The sequence below is a fragment of the Corylus avellana genome, chromosome ca2, assembly GCF_901000735.1.
Source record: "Corylus avellana chromosome ca2, CavTom2PMs-1.0".
Taxonomy (NCBI): Eukaryota; Viridiplantae; Streptophyta; class Magnoliopsida; order Fagales; family Betulaceae; genus Corylus; species Corylus avellana.
Genome location: NC_081542.1, coordinates 44,721,748 through 44,739,859, shown reverse-complemented (window position 1 = coordinate 44,739,859; position 18,112 = coordinate 44,721,748). Strand labels below are relative to the sequence as shown.

Genomic DNA, 18,112 nt, shown 5'->3' with positions numbered 1-18,112 from the left:
CTGGCTATCTCTGACCATATTATATTATATTTTTGAGTGGTATATTATATTAATGATGATTGAAAGCCACTTTAATTTGTTTCATTGAGCGGTGACAGGCTGAGTGAAGATTTTGGCTTGAATGTGATAGATTTTTGTTTGATTGTTTGTAGATTGAGTATGAATTTGAGGATTATCCACTCCGATTTTGAGTTTGAGGGTTTTCTATAACTCTCTCACTCTTCGTGAAAGCCGATCGCCCAAAGATACGTCCCAATTGCTTCTTTTTATTTTTTCTTGACGATTTCCAATCAAAATAAGACCGAATTACTTAGATTATGATTTTGTGTTGGGGCGTTCTTTGGGCTTAGTTTGTTCCTTAGTAATAACAATTTGCTAAGCTTCCTGTGTCTTCTGGTGTGATCTTATTATTGATGTTCATTCATTTATTCATTTTTCATCAGTCAGATAGACTTGCTTATATATTTATCTTTAGAAGGGAAAGCATTTGTAGAATTTGTGTATGAGCTTTAGGTTCTGGTTATATTTAAGATCATTTGGATTGTAATACAATTAGTTAATGGGGAAAATTCACTTTACTTTCCTGAATTTTAAGGATTTTTTAATTTGAACCTCAAAGTTTAAAAATTAATAATGTAATCCCTAAAGTTTTAAAAATTTTCAATTTAAATCCTCTGTTAATATTTTCCGTCTAAATGGATCCACGTGCACGTGAGATATTATCATATTAAGGCCTTATCTTCCAATTTTGCCCTTAATCTAGATATCAAATTTACGTTATTACCCTCAAGATGAGTCAACCCCTTTTGAACCCCACCCACACACGTAAAGCACGACAACAAAAAGTGAGTTCTAGAACTCTCGTGCTCCCTGCCCAACTACAGTAACGAACTCGTGGAAATTTCTTCGCCATAATCCTCTTCGACACACACGACAACAGTTGGCGCAGGTGAAAAAACCTTCGTATTTTCTATTAATGGCATCTAAACCCACTATTGTAAGATCTAAAACGGAGCAGCTGATGAAAAACCTACAACCAAAATTTCAAGACAAGGAATTTTTGACTCTGCTGTCTTTCCGGCTTTAGACTACGGGAGACCCCACTCAAGAGCCTTCCCATTCCCTTCTCAACCAAATTCTGACTGGGGTCATCCAGCGTCTGCTAAAATCTGACATGGTCAATTTTTTTTTTATTTTTTTTTAATAACATTAGATATTTTGCTCTTTTTTAAAAAAAAAAATTGAAGAAGAAAAATATTAAAGGAAATTCAAATTTGAAGAATTAGTACTAAATTTGACGTATTAGTACAAAATTTGAGGCATTAACACTAAATTTAAAATGATCGAATTTATTTTAAGTGATACAATCCTTTAAGAGTTAACCTTCTATCTCTTAATTTTAGTTTTAAATCTAAAAATAAATTCTGAGACATTTAAAATTAAATATTAACACTTAAAAATTGATCTAAACAAAATGACAAGATTTTTTTAATATATGCCCGACGTTAGGGCTGCCGCAAAGCTGGACTCCTTTTTCTCATATAAAGAAAACGCTTTATTCAATGGCAAAGCAACTTCCACGCAAATTACGCAATCGCTCATCACCACCAGGCACCAGCCCAGCTGTTGACTCACCTAGTCAACAAAGATCTAGAACATCTTTTGTTTTATCTAAAAGAAAAGTAAAAAAGTGAAAAAGAACAAAGAAAAAGGTAAAACAAAAGTGAAGGCTCCTAGAAATTTTGAGGAGAGCCTTTAATCAAAGGGTTAAATACTTCAAATCCTTTTAGGGTTTCACAATTTTTTTTTTTTTTTTTTTTTTTTTAATGGAGTTTCATTTTTATCACAAGAAGTCCATATAGTTTTGATAATAGACCAAATTAGTCCTTCATCAGTTGACCGTTAGTTGACTTAACGAAAAGTCACGTGTACCAATCAAATACCGGTCTCAAGAATCACTTAAAATTCTTAAAACGCATTTTCTAAAAAAAAATTGGGGTGGCTTGGCCACCCTCTTTGGCCATGGGGGTGGCCTGGCCACCCCCATCTGGCCGGATGGGGGTGGCCGAGCCACCCCCTGGGAACCAGGGGGTGGTTGAAACCACCCCCAACCACCTTTGGGGGTGGTTTCGGCCACGCCCTAGGCTCCATGGGGGTGGCTCGGCCACCCCCAGTGGGTATTAGGGGTGGTTTCGGCCACCACCTTGGGCTCCAAGGCCACCCTCAATTTTTTTTTCTTTTTTTTTGGTTTTTTTTTTTTTTTTTAGAAAATACATTTAAAAAAATTAAGTAGGTGCCACGTGTCAACATTTGATTGGTCCACGTGGCTTTCCGTTAAGTCAACTAACGGTCAACTGACGGAGGACTAACTTTGTCTATTATCAAAACCACATGGACTTCCTATGATTAAAATGAAACCCCAAGAGAGAAAAAATAAAGTTGTGAAACCGCATGGACTAATTTAGTATTTAACCCTTAGTCAAAAAGAATGATGGAGTTTTCTTCTTCTTCATCTTCAGCTATTCCTTTCTCTCTCTCTCAACCCAAAGTTCTCTCTCTCGCACACTTAATTCCAACATCTCTCACTTCTCCCCTAATATTACCCACTAAACCACGATTTCTTCTGCAAACCACCCCGCCATCCTTTCTCTCTCTATCTACGACTCTACCACCCATGGGCCAAATCATCAGTGTCACTTGCCTCTGTGTTTTCCACTGCCAGAATCCGAAGACCAAAACGAGGCCTCCTAGGTTGTCGGCATCGAAGAACAAATCGTGGCGTCGAAGACCAAAACGAAGACGAGCAAAATTGAAAGAGAATAATTAATATCTGATGTGAGACGTACACGGGATGAATTCCATTCATTTCAACGAAAAATATTAACAGAAGGTTAAAATTAAAATTTTTTGAAACATTAGGAGATACACCCAGATGTTATTGGCCTGAAGTAATCATTGTTAGATACTATGTCTCTTCCCTGTCTACGCCTTGAAAAATATCCTAGGGCTAGTATGAGGAATTCACATGTAGCAGTATGGGACAAAATGGGGCTGATCTCTTGAACTAACTAAGAAGGCTGTGTAATGCCGATGCAGCTAGCCCAAATAATTAACCAAGCTTTTTCCAGTAGCTAGCCCACCCCTGCATCAATGTTATTTGAAAATATGATCGTGATAAAAAGCTAAGAGAGTAATGATACTGCTCTTCTAGTATTCTCTTAGTGTTCTCTTGATTTTAGGTAGATATTATTTTTTAAAAAAAGCAAAAAAGAAAGTTTATTTTATTTCTTTCACTTTATTTTTTAAAAAAATAATATCCACCTAGGATGAGGAGGATACCAAAAGAATATCAGGAGAGCACCTAACATTTTCCTTTTATTTGGAGAATGCTAGGTGTTTTTTTAATATTTTCCTAGTGTTCTCTTGGTCTTAGTTGAATATTATTTTTTTTAAAAAAAAGCCAAAAATAAAATTGCTCTTATTTCCCTCACTTAATTTTTAAAAAAAATAATATTCACAAGAACATTTTCCTTTTGTTTTAACCTATGATAGTTAACAAAGACAACTTCTCACACCTCTAAGCCTGCTGCAAGCAACACACTGCCACACAGGTTGCATGCACACAATTAACCCATGTTGAACCTTCATGCAGAACCTATATACTACCAACACGTCACACGCTAACGGCTTCTTCTATTATTATTTCGTTAATTAACTTTCCATTCCAAGACCACATACCCATGAACCACACTCAACCCATTAAAGGAGCTTCACGGCCCACCTTCCAGCCCGATTTTTGTTCACCCCATAATCTCCTCTGTTTTCAGCCCAATAACACAGCAATAATAACTCCAAGGGGTTGGCTTGGTGGTCAAGTGCTACCTCCCCCTTGAGGCCACACCCAACCCACAAAGTGCTACCTCTCCCTTGCGGCCACACTCCTCGGGTGAATAGTCAGTGACTTACTTAGCTAGTTTCGTGTAGGAAAATTTTTGAGGGTGCGGTGCATAAGGTCGGAGTTTATTCTACAAAGGTGAGTTCGAAGTACTCTGCCTTGGAGAAGTTCCTCGATATCAAAATAAAATTTTAAAAAAAAATAATAACACAGCAATAAAAGAAAATCTAAAAACTTGAAGCGCTTTTATATATATTATTCATAACTTTAATCAATGGGTACAAATTTAATTTGGGCCTTTTCAAAATCATTACTGAATACTCTAATGCTCAGGTCTCACACCATTAAAAAAAATGTGAAACCCTGTATCACAAAACAGATTACAACACACCTCAACATATAAATTAACAGTACTCATCCCTTAGGGTCACGATCTTCGGCGACACCCTGTACCAATTCTTCATGAAGACGTAGAATGTAATCCAACATTCTGTTCACCCATATCATGTATGCAACGAGAGATGACATGACTGAAAAAGACAATGCAACACAAATTATGCACCAATCGGTACTTTGAAACAAGGCTCTTGATCTTTTATTGGTCATGGATTGACCTTGATCGACCTCAAGCAAATTCTTTACTTCTTTCGAAGCAACTTCTAAGAATTCAGACCAATCCCTGAAAACCAAAAACAGCAAAAGGCAATATTATACGGAACTCTTAAGAGCATTTATGCAGTCAAACAAATATTTAGTTAAAATTCAGTTAATTAATCTATCAACCTTTTTAAAGTACCTATGATGTTCAATTCATTATTTTAATTGACAAGCTTTATTTGTTAATATAACTAATGTAGTGTTGAACTAAAAGTGTTCAGCAACAAATTCTTAACTATTTTAACTAGCCAATGTAAAGTTTATTTGAAAAATAAATAAATAAATAAAAAATATAACAATCACTAGCAAAATTAGGAAACAAAATAAGTAATGCCAATAATCAAAGATTAGTTGCGATCCCCGCTTAGAGCATCTCCAGCAGATTAGGGATCTATATATATGAGCTATATTTAGCTAGAAGTTATACCCTTTGGACGAGTCGAAGGTAAGACCAATGGTATCTTTAACTTGTTCAAGTGCCCATGTGAATCTCCAGCGTTCTTTCGATGATAATTTGTATTCATTGTTGTTAACCCGAAGTTCGGCCGGTTTCACATCCCAGAAGATGGGTAAAACTCTTTTGTTGGACTGCATTAAAAGAGTGAGCTCACGGAGACAATGGCGGGACTCACAATAGTTGCGCGACAAGAGTGCAACAGCAACCTTACAATTTTCGATAGCGGCGTCAATCTCGTGTGACAACTTGTCCCCAGGCTTCATGTTTCGGCTGTCCATGAATGGCTTAATGCCTAGCCTTGAAAGGTGATCGTAGAGCAACCCGGCAATGTTTTTCTTCGTATCGCTTCCTCTGTGGTTTATGAACACGTCGCATGGCCCTGATATTGTTTTGATATTTTCACAGTAGTAGTTTCGAGTTTCCCATTTTCTTTTTCCCCTGCCGACGTTTGAACTCGAGTACTCGACCATTGCAATTTGCCAAACACACAACTAATCGATCGGTAGCTTGCCGGTTCTTCTGTTTATCCTCTTGTCTCCCAACCATTCTCCAACCTACTTCCAAACTAGATTCCTCATTAACACCCTTTATATAAGCCAACGTATTACGTACGTATGCCTTCATCAATCAAATCTGTACGAAAAAGTTTCGTTGTTTTGTTGTTGCGTCTAGTTTTGTGGCGCATCGGATTCTCTGTTTTAATATTTATTAATTAATTCCAAGAACAAATTTCGAGGCGTCAGATATGACAAGTACCTTCTAGCTGAGGAAAAGCTTGATTGAAATCAACACTTCGTCAAGGAAAATTAGCGCTCTGGTAGTTGCTATCATCATGCCTTTTCGGACGTCGCTTTCTAGCCACAATTAATAAAGTGCAACAACCGACCAAAAGCAAAAAGCCAAACGAGTTTGGTAAAAAGTTTTGTTTTTTTTCTTTTTTGTTTTTTAAATAGTAATAAAATAGAAAAAGAAAGAAAAAAAAAAAAAAAAAAAATTAGTTACAAAGGCTGCCAAGTGTCTCACATGTGAATTTTAATTAATTTTGATTGCTGAAACCAGTGTTACCTCTGTTAGCTCTCCTTGTCTTCCTACCTTAATCGTGTCTCTTCTTCTTTCAAACATAGTCTTTCTCTCTTCTACACTTTCTCACTTTGGCGCCGCTGGTGATGGAGCAGCTGAGAATGATTGGCTTTTGCCGATATTTAGCCAAAGTAGGTGGAATTGGGACTTGAATTTGCTTGGGATTGAGAGAAAGCATGGAGATAATTAATCAGATGAAAGTCAGAACAAATTGGCTTTTGGTGTGGAGGATTCAAGAAGGCTGGGGCTGAATGCCTGACTCAGCCCGTGAATCATATTCTTTTGAGTTGGAAAAGTTGCAGAGACAGAACAAATTATGAGTGTACTGCGAATCTCGACAAAGCCCATATCATTGAATCCTGGATCTGCAATGGAAGCAAATATTTTCTTTGTCTTTCTTCTGGTTGTTCTGTTCTGTTAACTTGGTGAAGAAGCTATTGTTGTTCGATAGATTGCTTTCGCAGGTTTATTGCCTTAATGGTGTTCGGGTGCCGTTGCCGAGCTACTGCTTAAAAGAAGAAGAGACACCATTACGTTAAAAAGAGAAGTAGAGTTAACAGAGTTAAAACCGGTTTCAGCCGTTAAAGTTAATTCAAACTCACGTGTGATTTTTATATAATTAACAAACTACCTACCGTAAAGTCCTAGTCTAAAGTCTCTTCCTTAAAAATTGCGATGGCAATAGAATCAAATATAAAGGTGTGTTGCTAAAATACTGTGTGTGTGTACTGTGTACCGTTAATGAAGGATTGTAAAATGGAGGAAACAAGAACCGTTTGGACAATCCAATAATATATATGGTGTTGCAAAACACTCGTGTCAAGAAACAGAGCATGGAAAATAATGAAGCCTTAAAAATGTAAACACAATGTCATTGTTTGATGTCAACCATTCTAAGTTGAGAATTCAAGTTGTTTTCACGAACCAACTTGAATATGAACAATCGAATATTTACAGGGCAAATCGGGTTTCCAGTTTCCACAAATCGAAGAAGGTTTTCAAGTGATTTTGTTCAGAGTAACAAACAATTGGCCAACCAATTAAGAATCCAAGTTAAATAGATGGCTGTAATTGTCAAGCCAACCGCCCATATGACACAAAAGGAACACGCTTTTGCCAATGGCTTGTGCCTTTATATATAAAGATTTTGAGACTGACTTATAAACACTGTCATATCAACCCAATAATAGGTAGTTAAAATCACTTGAAAAGAAAGCAATCCTAACTAATACTTTTCTTTTTGGTCAAGACGTGACCGCATGGCTTTGTTAATGTAATCTATTTGTTATATCAACCCCTTTACTTTGATTTAATACCACTATACCAGTACGCAGTTTGCTATATCACCCACTTATTTTCACGATTGCACCGAAATTTGTAAGGAGCCTGGCGCCTGCCGTCCATGACTCCGAAGACCATAAAAGGAACGGCCCAGCTTTTGTATACTCGATGAAGAAAGCCCATTTCTATCTATGAATGCCAGAAAATAAAGATGAAGAGAGATAATACAGCGAAAAAAAAAAAACTCTTATTTTCAAATAAGATGCTATATTAAAGATCAAAACAAAGCTTTCGACCCTTGACATGGGTGACTAATCATGTAGTTTGATTGTCGAAGAACATTCTAGCTGCAAAATCAGAAACCTCGTTACCCTAGTATTCTAGTAACAGAGGAAATACGCATCAATGAACCAAGGGTAACTTATCTAGAGTTGCGTATGAACTTATTCAACAGATCAGGTAAACTAATCAGGATTTAGAAACAAAATTTTCGGAAATGTCAAAAATTGTAAATGATGGTCAAAAGAATATGCATCACAATTTGCAATTGGAAATTCCAGTATTTGTTGGCTGCCTGCCTCATATGCCACTTGAGTCCCTCCCAAAAATAAAACGCCTTCCCCAGTCTGATATCACCAATGCTCTGTTGCGCCAGCTGACTTGCTTGCTGAAAGTTAAAAGAAGGAATTTGGGAAGAATCAGAAGCTGATCAATTGAACTCCTACAAACATTTCACCAGCCAGCCGGGCTTTGTTTTCCATAATATGGTTTACTATGCATATGGAACTTATCATCTTCTGAATAGGAAAGTTATGTTTGGCATCCAAATAATTAGCTTTCTAATATTCATCTTTTGTGATCTGTTATACCATAGAATTCCAATCTTGAAATTTTTTGCTGCTTCACTATTCTGACAAGTTTTTGATGTTATAAATAAATAACTTCGATATTTTGTATAACACCGAGAATATGGAGGAGAAGAAAGAGATTACCTTGCATAGACTGAGTACCAAAGCCATTGGCTGCTGTGGCCAATTGATACCCAATCACCAGGCAGTTGTGCTGCTGTTTGCTCTCCTCCCAAAGGAGCAAATTGTCCAAGATGCTTGTACCTAGAAGAAAGATCAGCCACATAGCAAATGAGTAAGACATTCACTTATTGGTTTTAGAACTGACTTTAAATTACTGCACTAAAATATGGATATAACATATGTATTTCCATATTAAACCTTATTGATGTACCCCTGAAATCCTAGTTTATACAATTAACTTTCTGGACTTCATCCAAAATTTCATGATTATGATTAGGCATCATCTGGCTCTAACATGGTTGCAAGAGAGAGAGTTTTTGAAATATTAATTGAACTTGTACCTAAAGGGACGAAACCGATGACGACCTGTTCCCCTGAACCTGAGAGGACCCTCTGGATATTTTTCACACTCTTCCATACGGTTAAAACAGTTGGCGAGGTAGTTACCTTGCTGAGCCGCAACCTGAACGGTCATTTTGGAAGCAGACAAGACATGTAAGAATATATGTCTCATATATAATTAAAAGGGAAAAACCTAAGAAAAATAGTCTTGTACCTGAGCTGTAGCTGGAAGATTTTTCATCTGAAAATCCACCCGGGAAAGAGCTGATTTAAATTCTTCAATATTCAGTTCAATGGATTCTTTTGCAACATCCCCTGTGGATTCCTTCAAGAGATCAGTGATATCGCTCATCTGCATTTTCTTCAAGTAAAGCTCCACTTGGGGGTATCTTTCACAGATGTCATCAATGACTTCTTGAAATTCTTTAAATGTCAGGGTTCCTGAGTTGTCCTTGTCTGCCTTACCAAATATTGCTGAAATATCTTCCTGAAAATCAAATTGTCAATAAGAAAAAGAGAACATCATTAGTAGAATGAAAAACTTAGATACTGACCGAATAGGAAAGATATATATTGGACTCACTGTTATTAACCCAAAATCAACCGTAACTGTAATTTTTCAACTATTAACTAACTTATTAAAGCAGAGATTTAAGTTATTTAACTGACGTAGTTCTCCGGTAATTACATCACAAATGGTGGGCAATTCTATATCAATAACAAATCATGCAGAAGTCTGTGAACTGGCATTTGCCAGCAAGTATACTTAAGAAGATTTGAAGAAAAAATGCTAGCTCAACCAGTGTTTCATGATTCCATTTAGACTCAGATGTTTTATCAAATCTTTGAAGTAGAAAATTATTTGGTTGTTATCTATCTATGGTTGAGTTAGTCATGCCCACACTACCGGTTTTTGCTAGTATGGAAGAAAAAAGAAGTTTCAAATTGGAAAAGATTGAAGCCACATTTGCAGCATTAAATTCAAATGATTATTGGTGCGATGTGTAAATATATAGTAGAAAAGTAAAAAAGTACAGGTACCATGACTTTGCGCTGATTTATTGTGGCACAATCACCAAGTGCATATACATTGTCGCATCCCTCAACTCGCAGCCATTCATCAGTTGCTAAAACACGCCTGTTAGCCTGTTCTTTAAAGCAACGCACATTTGTCAAATGTAGTAAACACATGTAAAAGACCACTTCATATAGAAAAAATTAGAAACTAGTAAATTATAAAGTATTCAATTTAAAGCGGCACTTTAATAATTTCAGAGGTAAAACACACCTGACCAATTTGCTTCATAAAATCCATTATGACAGGACGAGTCCCAATGCCGGTTGACCACACAGCCATTCCATATGGCATTGTAGAAACTTGCCCACTTTTCATTTCTTTAGTAGAAATTTCTTTTCCTTCTACTTTAACAACCATTGATCCTGTTTTCACATTAATACCATCTCTTTTAAACTTCCCTTCAGCAAAAGCGGTGATTCTTTTGTCAAACCTGCAAAAGAACGAGAAAGCTTCAATGAAAAGAACAAATGATTCCACTATGGCACCATCCAACTCTTAAGAACTGGAATGCATATCAAGCAGTGTACAAGCATTGTGTAGTGGTTGTAAAAGATAGTCAAACATCTAACTTGGCTACAATGAGAGCTCTAGAGATTAGCTGTCTAGAATTCACTTATTAAGTAACAGCCATATTATGGGCATGATAACTGGCATACATCCAACAAATATACATTGCAAATTTTTTGGGATAGATTAAGTTCATTTCAACACTAAGATTTTACTCTTGCTGCTCCTTAAAATTTACTTTCAAGACCTTCAGGACATTATGGTCCTCTTCACATTATGCAAATTCAAGATTTTTAGATACTTTCTGGAATTAATAAGATCTAGTGCACAAACTTCACATGATCCCCTACTTTTTGCTTGCATCCTTACATGTTCAGAATATGGTCTCCGGCTTCAAGAAGTGTGATTTTAACTAGGTCTTTGACCCCAGGATATAATTTCACTAAATCCTCATTGACAAAATCATGAAGTTCTGCAGCAAACTCCACACCGGTTGGGCCACCACCAACAATAGCAAAATGAAGAATTCTCTTCCTCTCTTCATCACTTATAGTCGGGAGGCTTGCTTTTTCAAAGCAGTCAATAACTGTTCTTCTGATCTTTTGAGCATCTTCAACTTCCTGCACTAAGATATACAATTAATAAGATTAAGAAACAACAGACATGCACACATTTAGCGAGTTCTGTTTCCCTCTGAAATTTCTAAAGCAATAAATCATTATTTTAGTCTTTTTTTTTTTTTTTCCCAGGGGTGAGGGCTTGGGGAATATTCTCTGTGAAAGGAAACAATGATAGGAATACACCAAATCATCAGTTAACAAGCTTGCCAGCGAGGTTACCTTCAAGAAATGGCAATTCTCTTCCACACCAGGAGTATTGAAAGTATTAACTCGGGCTCCAATTGCTATTACAAGGTAGTCATAGTCCACAACAAATTCTTCTATCCCATTCAAATTTTGGTCTTGAGCAGATCGACAATAGATTTTCTTGTTTTCTGCATCAATCTTGTAGCACTCTGCTTCACTGAACCGAACATCCACATTTTTCTGCTTGAGGAAAAATTAGAAACACGTCTTCCAATTATGTACATCATATTGTAATGACAACACCTACTAATATGTGAAAATGACAACCATCAGCACAAAGCTACCAACCATAAAACCATAAATTGTTTGATCAATTCTCAAACTCACTGTAACAAATATTTATGTGTTCCCAAAAACTAGGGGAACAGTCAAGGTTTCTTGCCATAATCTATATGCACCCCTGGCACTTGAGAAATACATTTTGCAGGCCTAGCCTAAACATCATGTCAATTTTTACATAGTCTCCTTTTCACCCTCTTCATTTTAGTGGTACCTCAAACTGGTTGCTTAAGGATATACCAACCCTTTTTTTTGCATAGTTTTATCTTCTTCTTTTTTTTGGCTTCTTTCCCTGCTTTGGTTTATTTGATAATGAATCAAACAGTTGTTATGAATTGCTCTTGCTTCCTAGACCCATGAACCAGACGGTTTTCAGCATCTTCTGTTACTCATGGATAGTTATACACACTTGAGCATAACCTCAATTAACTTACACCTTCCACACTCTTAACTTTTAATAGGGCAAATACTTCTTGTTCAACTACATCTTTGCACATATATGTTAATACTTAAATATACAAACATCTACATGAAAACAGTTTGTGGAAGCTTGATTCCTGCAGTACATACAATCCAAACATTCAATTTCAGAGATTAAAGCAGGCATCCAGTGGCTGCAACAAGGTCCTTCACTACGTACGCAGCCATTAAAAAAGCATTATCAGGAAAACAGTTATAGAGCGCATTGTTGAGGTGGCCTATGCATATGAAAAACATATAATAAGAACCAATTCATCAACAGAGGCATTTAACCCAGAACAAGATGAATTCTCAAATTTTTATACCACAGTGCAACTGTAACTTGGTCTTTCTTCAACTGATTTTCTATGGCTACTCAAGAATTTTTAGTTTATCCTTTTCCACCTATTTCTGTATTACTATATGAGGCCTTGTTTCATCACACCAATATTTGCAGCACGTTATGTTTTCTTTTACGCTAAGAGCTCATGATATCTCACATTGTGAATTTTCTCAGTCAACTTAAATTGATTCTTGCCACTAGCACTAACAAGAACTGCATGCTACATGGCCCAAGCTAACTCCATAATCAGAAAGTAGCCTCCCTTACACCCACAAAATATAAGAACATTCTTATGCAATTGACTTTCCTTTACCTTACGAACAATGTTGCGAATTGGTTCTACAATGCTGCGGGCTTCCACTGTACCACATGTAACACTTGGTAGCAAAGGGGTAAATGCAAAATAATTACGAGGTGATACCACTTGCACTTCGTATGAAGGGTCTTTGAGATTCTTCAAGAAACTTGTTCCAGCCCAACCAGTTCCAAGCACCACCACTTTCTTCTTCTTGCTCTCTGATTCAGAAGATGAAATGGCGTATGCACCATTGGTTGGGTTTGCCTCAGCATAAGCCACAAGACCCCCACCACTGGAACAAAAAGCAACAAGCCCAACAAGAAAACTCAAAACACAAGTCCCGAAACCATGTTATAGCAGTTTAATTTAAAAATAAATTGAAAATATAATATGTTCCAGAAAGGGAGTAGCAGAGAAACAGTCATTAATCTTTGAACATAAAAAGAGACATCATAAGGAATTCTGTTACTTCATAATCTTATAGGCTTATTATTATAACAGTCGAGTAATTAGTATTCAGTATGTACTAGAAGCACGACTTTAACTAAGCAACGTTGCAAAGAAAAAGGAAAAATAGCTTAAAAAAGGAGGAAAATGTAACTTTTGTGGAAAAGGCTCAGTAAGGGACCATACCATAAAATCATATATTGAATCATTAAAACTGCCCAACACGAGGCCATAAGAAGAGACACCAAAAGCAAAAGGCGAAAAAGATAAAATAAAGTCGCTCCATATGTGCCATGTTTATGGCAGAGTTAGACGGATCTGCAGGCGGTGCTGCTCTAACAAGAATGCAACATTTTAAGCTCAACATTTTGATGTAATTCAATTTCCTCAAACTTCAAGTTATAGATCTAATACTCTGAAAGTCGCTTTTCAACGCTTTTACATTTTTTTTTTTTAAAAAAAAAAGTATAAAATAATCTGATTCCGGAAAATTCCAAAAGTTGGAACGCTACAGAGTATATCGAATTCAGGGAGAGAACGCGATCAAATGGAATCCTAGCTTCCTAGAACCACACAACAATCACAAAAATACAATTACCACAAAGTATTCCAAGATCATTTAGAAATATTTGAACACATAAATGGAGGAAAAAATTCAAACAATTCAAACAGGAATTGAAATCAAATAAGCCACTCTCTGAAGCAAAAACGCATCTATAATCGAACAAAAAACTCAAATAAAAAAATAATAATAAGGACGAAAGTCACGAAATGAATGGAACAAAGCAGAAATGATAAGGTAGAGGAGTACCTGACGGTGAAGAGCACGAGCAGCTTAGAGAGCGAAGGATAGTCATGGTAAGCTCTAGAAAATCTCTCATAGAAAGTGAAGCTCCGCATTCTGCTACTTTTCTTCGCTTCAAGCTTTTCGCTGCTAAGATCTGTTATCTGTAGCCAAACAGCCTGGAAGAAAATGGCAGAGAAAGAGGAAGGAAAGGTCGTTTTAGAGAGAGAAAGAAGCTGTTGTTTGTTATTTTATATGAGAGAGAGAGAGAGAGAGAGAGGCGAGGCGAGGCGTGGCGTTGCGTCTTAAATGTAAGAGTTTTGGTCAAGAGAAAAAAAGAAAAAGAAATCCGGGGAGGTGGGAGAGATTGCGGTCACGATGGTTCCATGTTTCCCTTTCTTGACATGGCGGGGAAGCCAATGGCGGCACGTGTGTTGAGGAGGGGTTGTAGCAGTTTGACACGTTGGCGTTGGGTGGCCCACCTCTTCTTCTAGACCTGATATTCCTTGCATTTACAAATCTCTGTTTGATAATTGCAACTTCTTTTTCTATTTATTTTCTCTATAAGTAATTGGCTCCTTTTCCTAACACGTTTTGTGTCTTTTGATTTTTTTCCTCCTAACAAAATATTAATAAACAGTTAACAAAACACCCTTAAAAATATAAAAATAAATTTCATCCTTTTACGGTTGTTAGTTAATTTTGACTATCATTATATCTCCACAGGGTATAAAACAAAGTAATATCTCTTTTTGGCATAGTGAAAGTAAATAAATAAATAATCTTTAAGAGGTAATTCAATATATTGGGATTATATTTAATGAAGTGAAGGTCATTAATTTGAATTATCTTCACATTTTTGTGCGAACAGGTCAAAAATAATAATAATAAATAATATTTAAATAAAATAATAAAAGTGAATCATTCAAATAAAGACTTGAATGTATGTGTTTTTTTTTAAAAAAAAAAAAAAAAAAAGGTAGTTAAAGTAGTAAAATTTTGATTTTTTTTTTTAACTAAAATTTACTTAACCTAATGCAAATGCTTTAATATATTAGGCAATAGATGGAATGTGTCATGTGTAGTTGTACTTTCTTAATTTCATTTAGACTTATTGTTCAGCAATTTATGTGAGTTTCACTGTGCATGGGAATATTTAAAGAACTTGACATGAACTCAAAACTTTGATTAATTGAGCCTTGACTCCCCACATTAAATTAAAGCATAATTAAACCACTTGCCAATTAAGTTGAATGCAAAATTTCGGCCATGTTTATTATTATTATTATTATTATTATTATTATTTATTTTCTTAAAATAAAACCATTAACAAACAACCCAAAATAATAAATATTCAAAATAAAAATAAAAAAATAAAAAACTAACTCCAAAATACATTAAGAAAAATATTTTCAAAGATTAGTTTTTCTTTTTTGTATTTTCTTTCTTATGGTTATAGAAAGAAATAAAGGGAAAACTAAATGATAAAAATACTCATAATTAGTTGGAAAATATTCTGCTTTTCTTTTCTCTTCCACATGATTTTTATTTTTTTCACCAAGCAGATTGAACTCGTTTTAGGTCAAACAAACAGAACCGAGAAAGTTGGAAAAAAGAAAGAACCAAAAGGACAAAAGCAGGTAGAAGGCTTTTTTTTTTTTTTTTTTATAAGTAGGTAGAAGGCTTTAATTGAACGGAAGTTTGTTGTTGCCTCAACATCACATCACATGGTATGACCAAAAGGCAATAGCCAAGCTGGACATATATGGAGGCAGCCATAATATTGGAGAAGAAAAATGCTAGCTTCATTCTCAAGACCACACCTTTTTAACGTGTTGGTCAAAATTATTGTTAAATTTAAAATTTAATTATTGTTAGGTTAAAGCATATACACTTAAGAGTACAGGAATTTTGTGGCCCTGAATTCCAAAAGAATGCTAGTGTGTTGGTTGTAGATTATGGACAGGTTTGAAGTCAATTATGTAAAGTGCTTAAAGGTATTACAATTTTTCTATGATTTTCTTAATAAAGAAAGTAAACTAACTTGACAACATATCAATAGTAAAATAGTTAAACAATAAAATTCGTAAATAAATTTAATTATTTAATGACGTAGACTGTCATGTACGTAATAAGAACTGTAATTCTAGTAGTAGCACTCAATAGTTGGATTTGACTTAGGTATTATAGAAACACTACAATATATATACTGTACTTTTTTTTCAATAATTCAGATTAATTTTATTCTCTTCAGCAGCACCAATGCCAAATCCCTCCTCAATTATGTCTGCTGCGTGTCTCTTTTCACTTCTTACTTTTCTCCACCAATTAATACTCTTATAGTTATCTAAACAACTACAAGAAGAACTTTAAAAAGAGAGAAGATTTAGATTTAGATTTTTCTTTCTCTTCTTTCACGATAGCAGTGTTTGGTGTCTTCTCTGTAGGCTCTATCAGTCTCTATTTTTGGCGGGTTACTTTAGATCTAGTTTGTAGATCTAGATCTAGATCTAGTCTCAACCTTAGATCTGATCGTCTTCTTCAACCAAGACATGTCTTCCGAAGGGATGTATATGATGTCGTGTTCCTCCGTTGCTGCTTGTGGGGTTTTTATTTTTGTTTTTTGTTCTTTATTTTGTAGCCCTAGGGTTTTTTAACGTGTTTGTGTTGTGGTTCTGGCCATTGGGCTGAGGACGTGAATAATGCTTCTGACTTTCGGGTCGAGAGGGGAATGGTTTGGGTGTGGGTATTGCTCATGCATGGAAAATGGCTTTCTGTGCCACCGAAAGGAGTCTGCGTTAACAGATCTCTTCTATAAATTGAAGATCGGGCTAGGATAGCGGATATTTGACGTTATAGATTGATTTTTCATTGTAAGATCTATATGTTTCGACTTTTATGACGTGTAATCTTTTAACTTTAGCTATAATATTGCAGAACTGTATGTTTTGTGATTATAACAGCTTTTATGCACTTGACCACTGTTAATGAAATCATATTGATTTTTCCTAAAAAAAAAAAAAAAAAATCTCCTCAATTATTATCACCAAATGAGAAAAGAAAAGTATCAAGGTCGTGCAACAAATAGTTGGAATAGGTAAAGAATAGAAACATGGCATGTAACATGTCTTTTCCAATCAATTTCCACATAAAATCTCTTTCTTTGAATAATGAAATTTAAATTACGTGGTTGGTATGAAACATGAAGAAAAAAAAAAGAAAAGAAAAAAGGCAACTTTAGTGCAGCGGCCCAAATAAAAGCATTTTCTCTTTAATTATTCCAAGAATTGCATGCCCTTGTCGTGTCAGTTGGCGTGGAGCGTTAAAGAGAGAGCTAGCAGGAGGACGTTTAATCTAGAATAAAAAATACTTTTAAAACATTTAAAACTAATTTTACTTTTATATCACATTAAAATATTTTTTAATTAAAATAAAACGAAATAATCGAAGCCACCACCACTTTAATAGATATGACCGCCCTACGCCCAAGACTTGAAGGATATGTTCCTATGTTCCTATGTCCTTTTATTAGTACAGCAGTGGGGCTGCCATATCTTTTCTTTTTTCCTCTCCTTTGAGCGTGGTGTTTGCTGCTTTCGTTTGTGTCGTAGTTTTCTTTTTCTTTTTTGTAAATTATATATATATTGTAAGTTATATTTTATTTTTTATGCTTTGTTCAAATGGAAGTTTCCGAATTTTTTTTTTTTCTAAAAAAAATGATGGATTTGAGGATAATGAAAAAATGAGTAGCAAAAAAGTAATAGGACTGCAAGAATGCAGCCATAGCATTCTTGAACTATTCTATATAGGCCCAATAAAAATGAATGTGGAAATGGACCCTTGGCCTATGCTCTCTCTCTCTCTCTCTCTCTCTCTATATATATATATATATATGAAAGCCTTTCAAAGATTCTTATAAAGTATCACGATAACTCTATTTTAAAGTCCAATAGACCATTTTAATCCCCATATTATATTTTCAGATGATGAGAGTTAAGTTTTGAAAGTTTAAGCAAAAAAATAAAATATATAGATTAAACACATGGGTAAAAGATGGTTTTTGTTTCCAAAAGGTAGCTCAATCGGTTATAAACCATGCCTCATGAAGCAAATGTCACTAGTTCGAATCTCCCTTCTCCCTTCCCTTGTGTGGACATGTCAAAAAAAAAAAAAATGGCTTCCATTTATACTCATTAGGAAAAAAATACACTTTACCCCCTTAAACTATTCACATATTTGCACTTTTAACCACCATGTTTAAAAAGTGACACTTTACCCCATAGTATCTAACATTGACACTTGACTAGG

At 35.3% G+C, this 18,112-nt stretch overlaps 3 protein-coding genes across 3 annotated transcripts in view; 1 reads left to right on the top strand and 2 right to left on the bottom strand.

The window, feature by feature from the left end:
* Positions 1-157, top strand: part of LOC132169918 (probable 2' cyclic ADP-D-ribose synthase BdTIR) — a 1,371-nt gene extending 1,214 nt beyond the window's left edge. The window contains exon 3 of the mRNA XM_059580859.1: positions 153-157. Within this exon, the coding sequence (XP_059436842.1) occupies positions 153-157 (5 nt within the window). The remainder of the gene's footprint in view (positions 1-152) is intronic.
* A 4,152-nt stretch (positions 158-4,309) lies between these two features.
* On the bottom strand, positions 4,310-5,479 carry LOC132169917 (probable 2' cyclic ADP-D-ribose synthase BdTIR). The gene is made up of 3 exons (XM_059580858.1): positions 4,980-5,479; positions 4,510-4,574; positions 4,310-4,425 (listed from the first exon to the last, which is right to left on the bottom strand). The coding sequence occupies exons 1-3, from the start codon at positions 5,477-5,479 to the stop codon at positions 4,310-4,312; spliced, it is 681 nt and encodes a 226-aa protein (XP_059436841.1).
* Positions 5,480-7,607: 2,128 nt separating this feature from the next.
* Positions 7,608-14,084, bottom strand: LOC132170761 (external alternative NAD(P)H-ubiquinone oxidoreductase B2, mitochondrial-like). Its single transcript, XM_059581859.1, has 10 exons — positions 13,832-14,084; positions 12,589-12,865; positions 11,168-11,374; positions 10,698-10,948; positions 10,032-10,251; positions 9,785-9,889; positions 8,958-9,230; positions 8,743-8,864; positions 8,363-8,482; positions 7,608-8,037 (listed from the first exon to the last, which is right to left on the bottom strand). Exons 1-10 carry the CDS (start codon positions 13,918-13,920, stop codon positions 7,950-7,952), a joined length of 1,752 nt encoding a protein of 583 aa, XP_059437842.1. The 5' UTR covers positions 13,921-14,084; the 3' UTR covers positions 7,608-7,949.
* Positions 14,085-18,112: the final 4,028 nt, after the last annotated feature.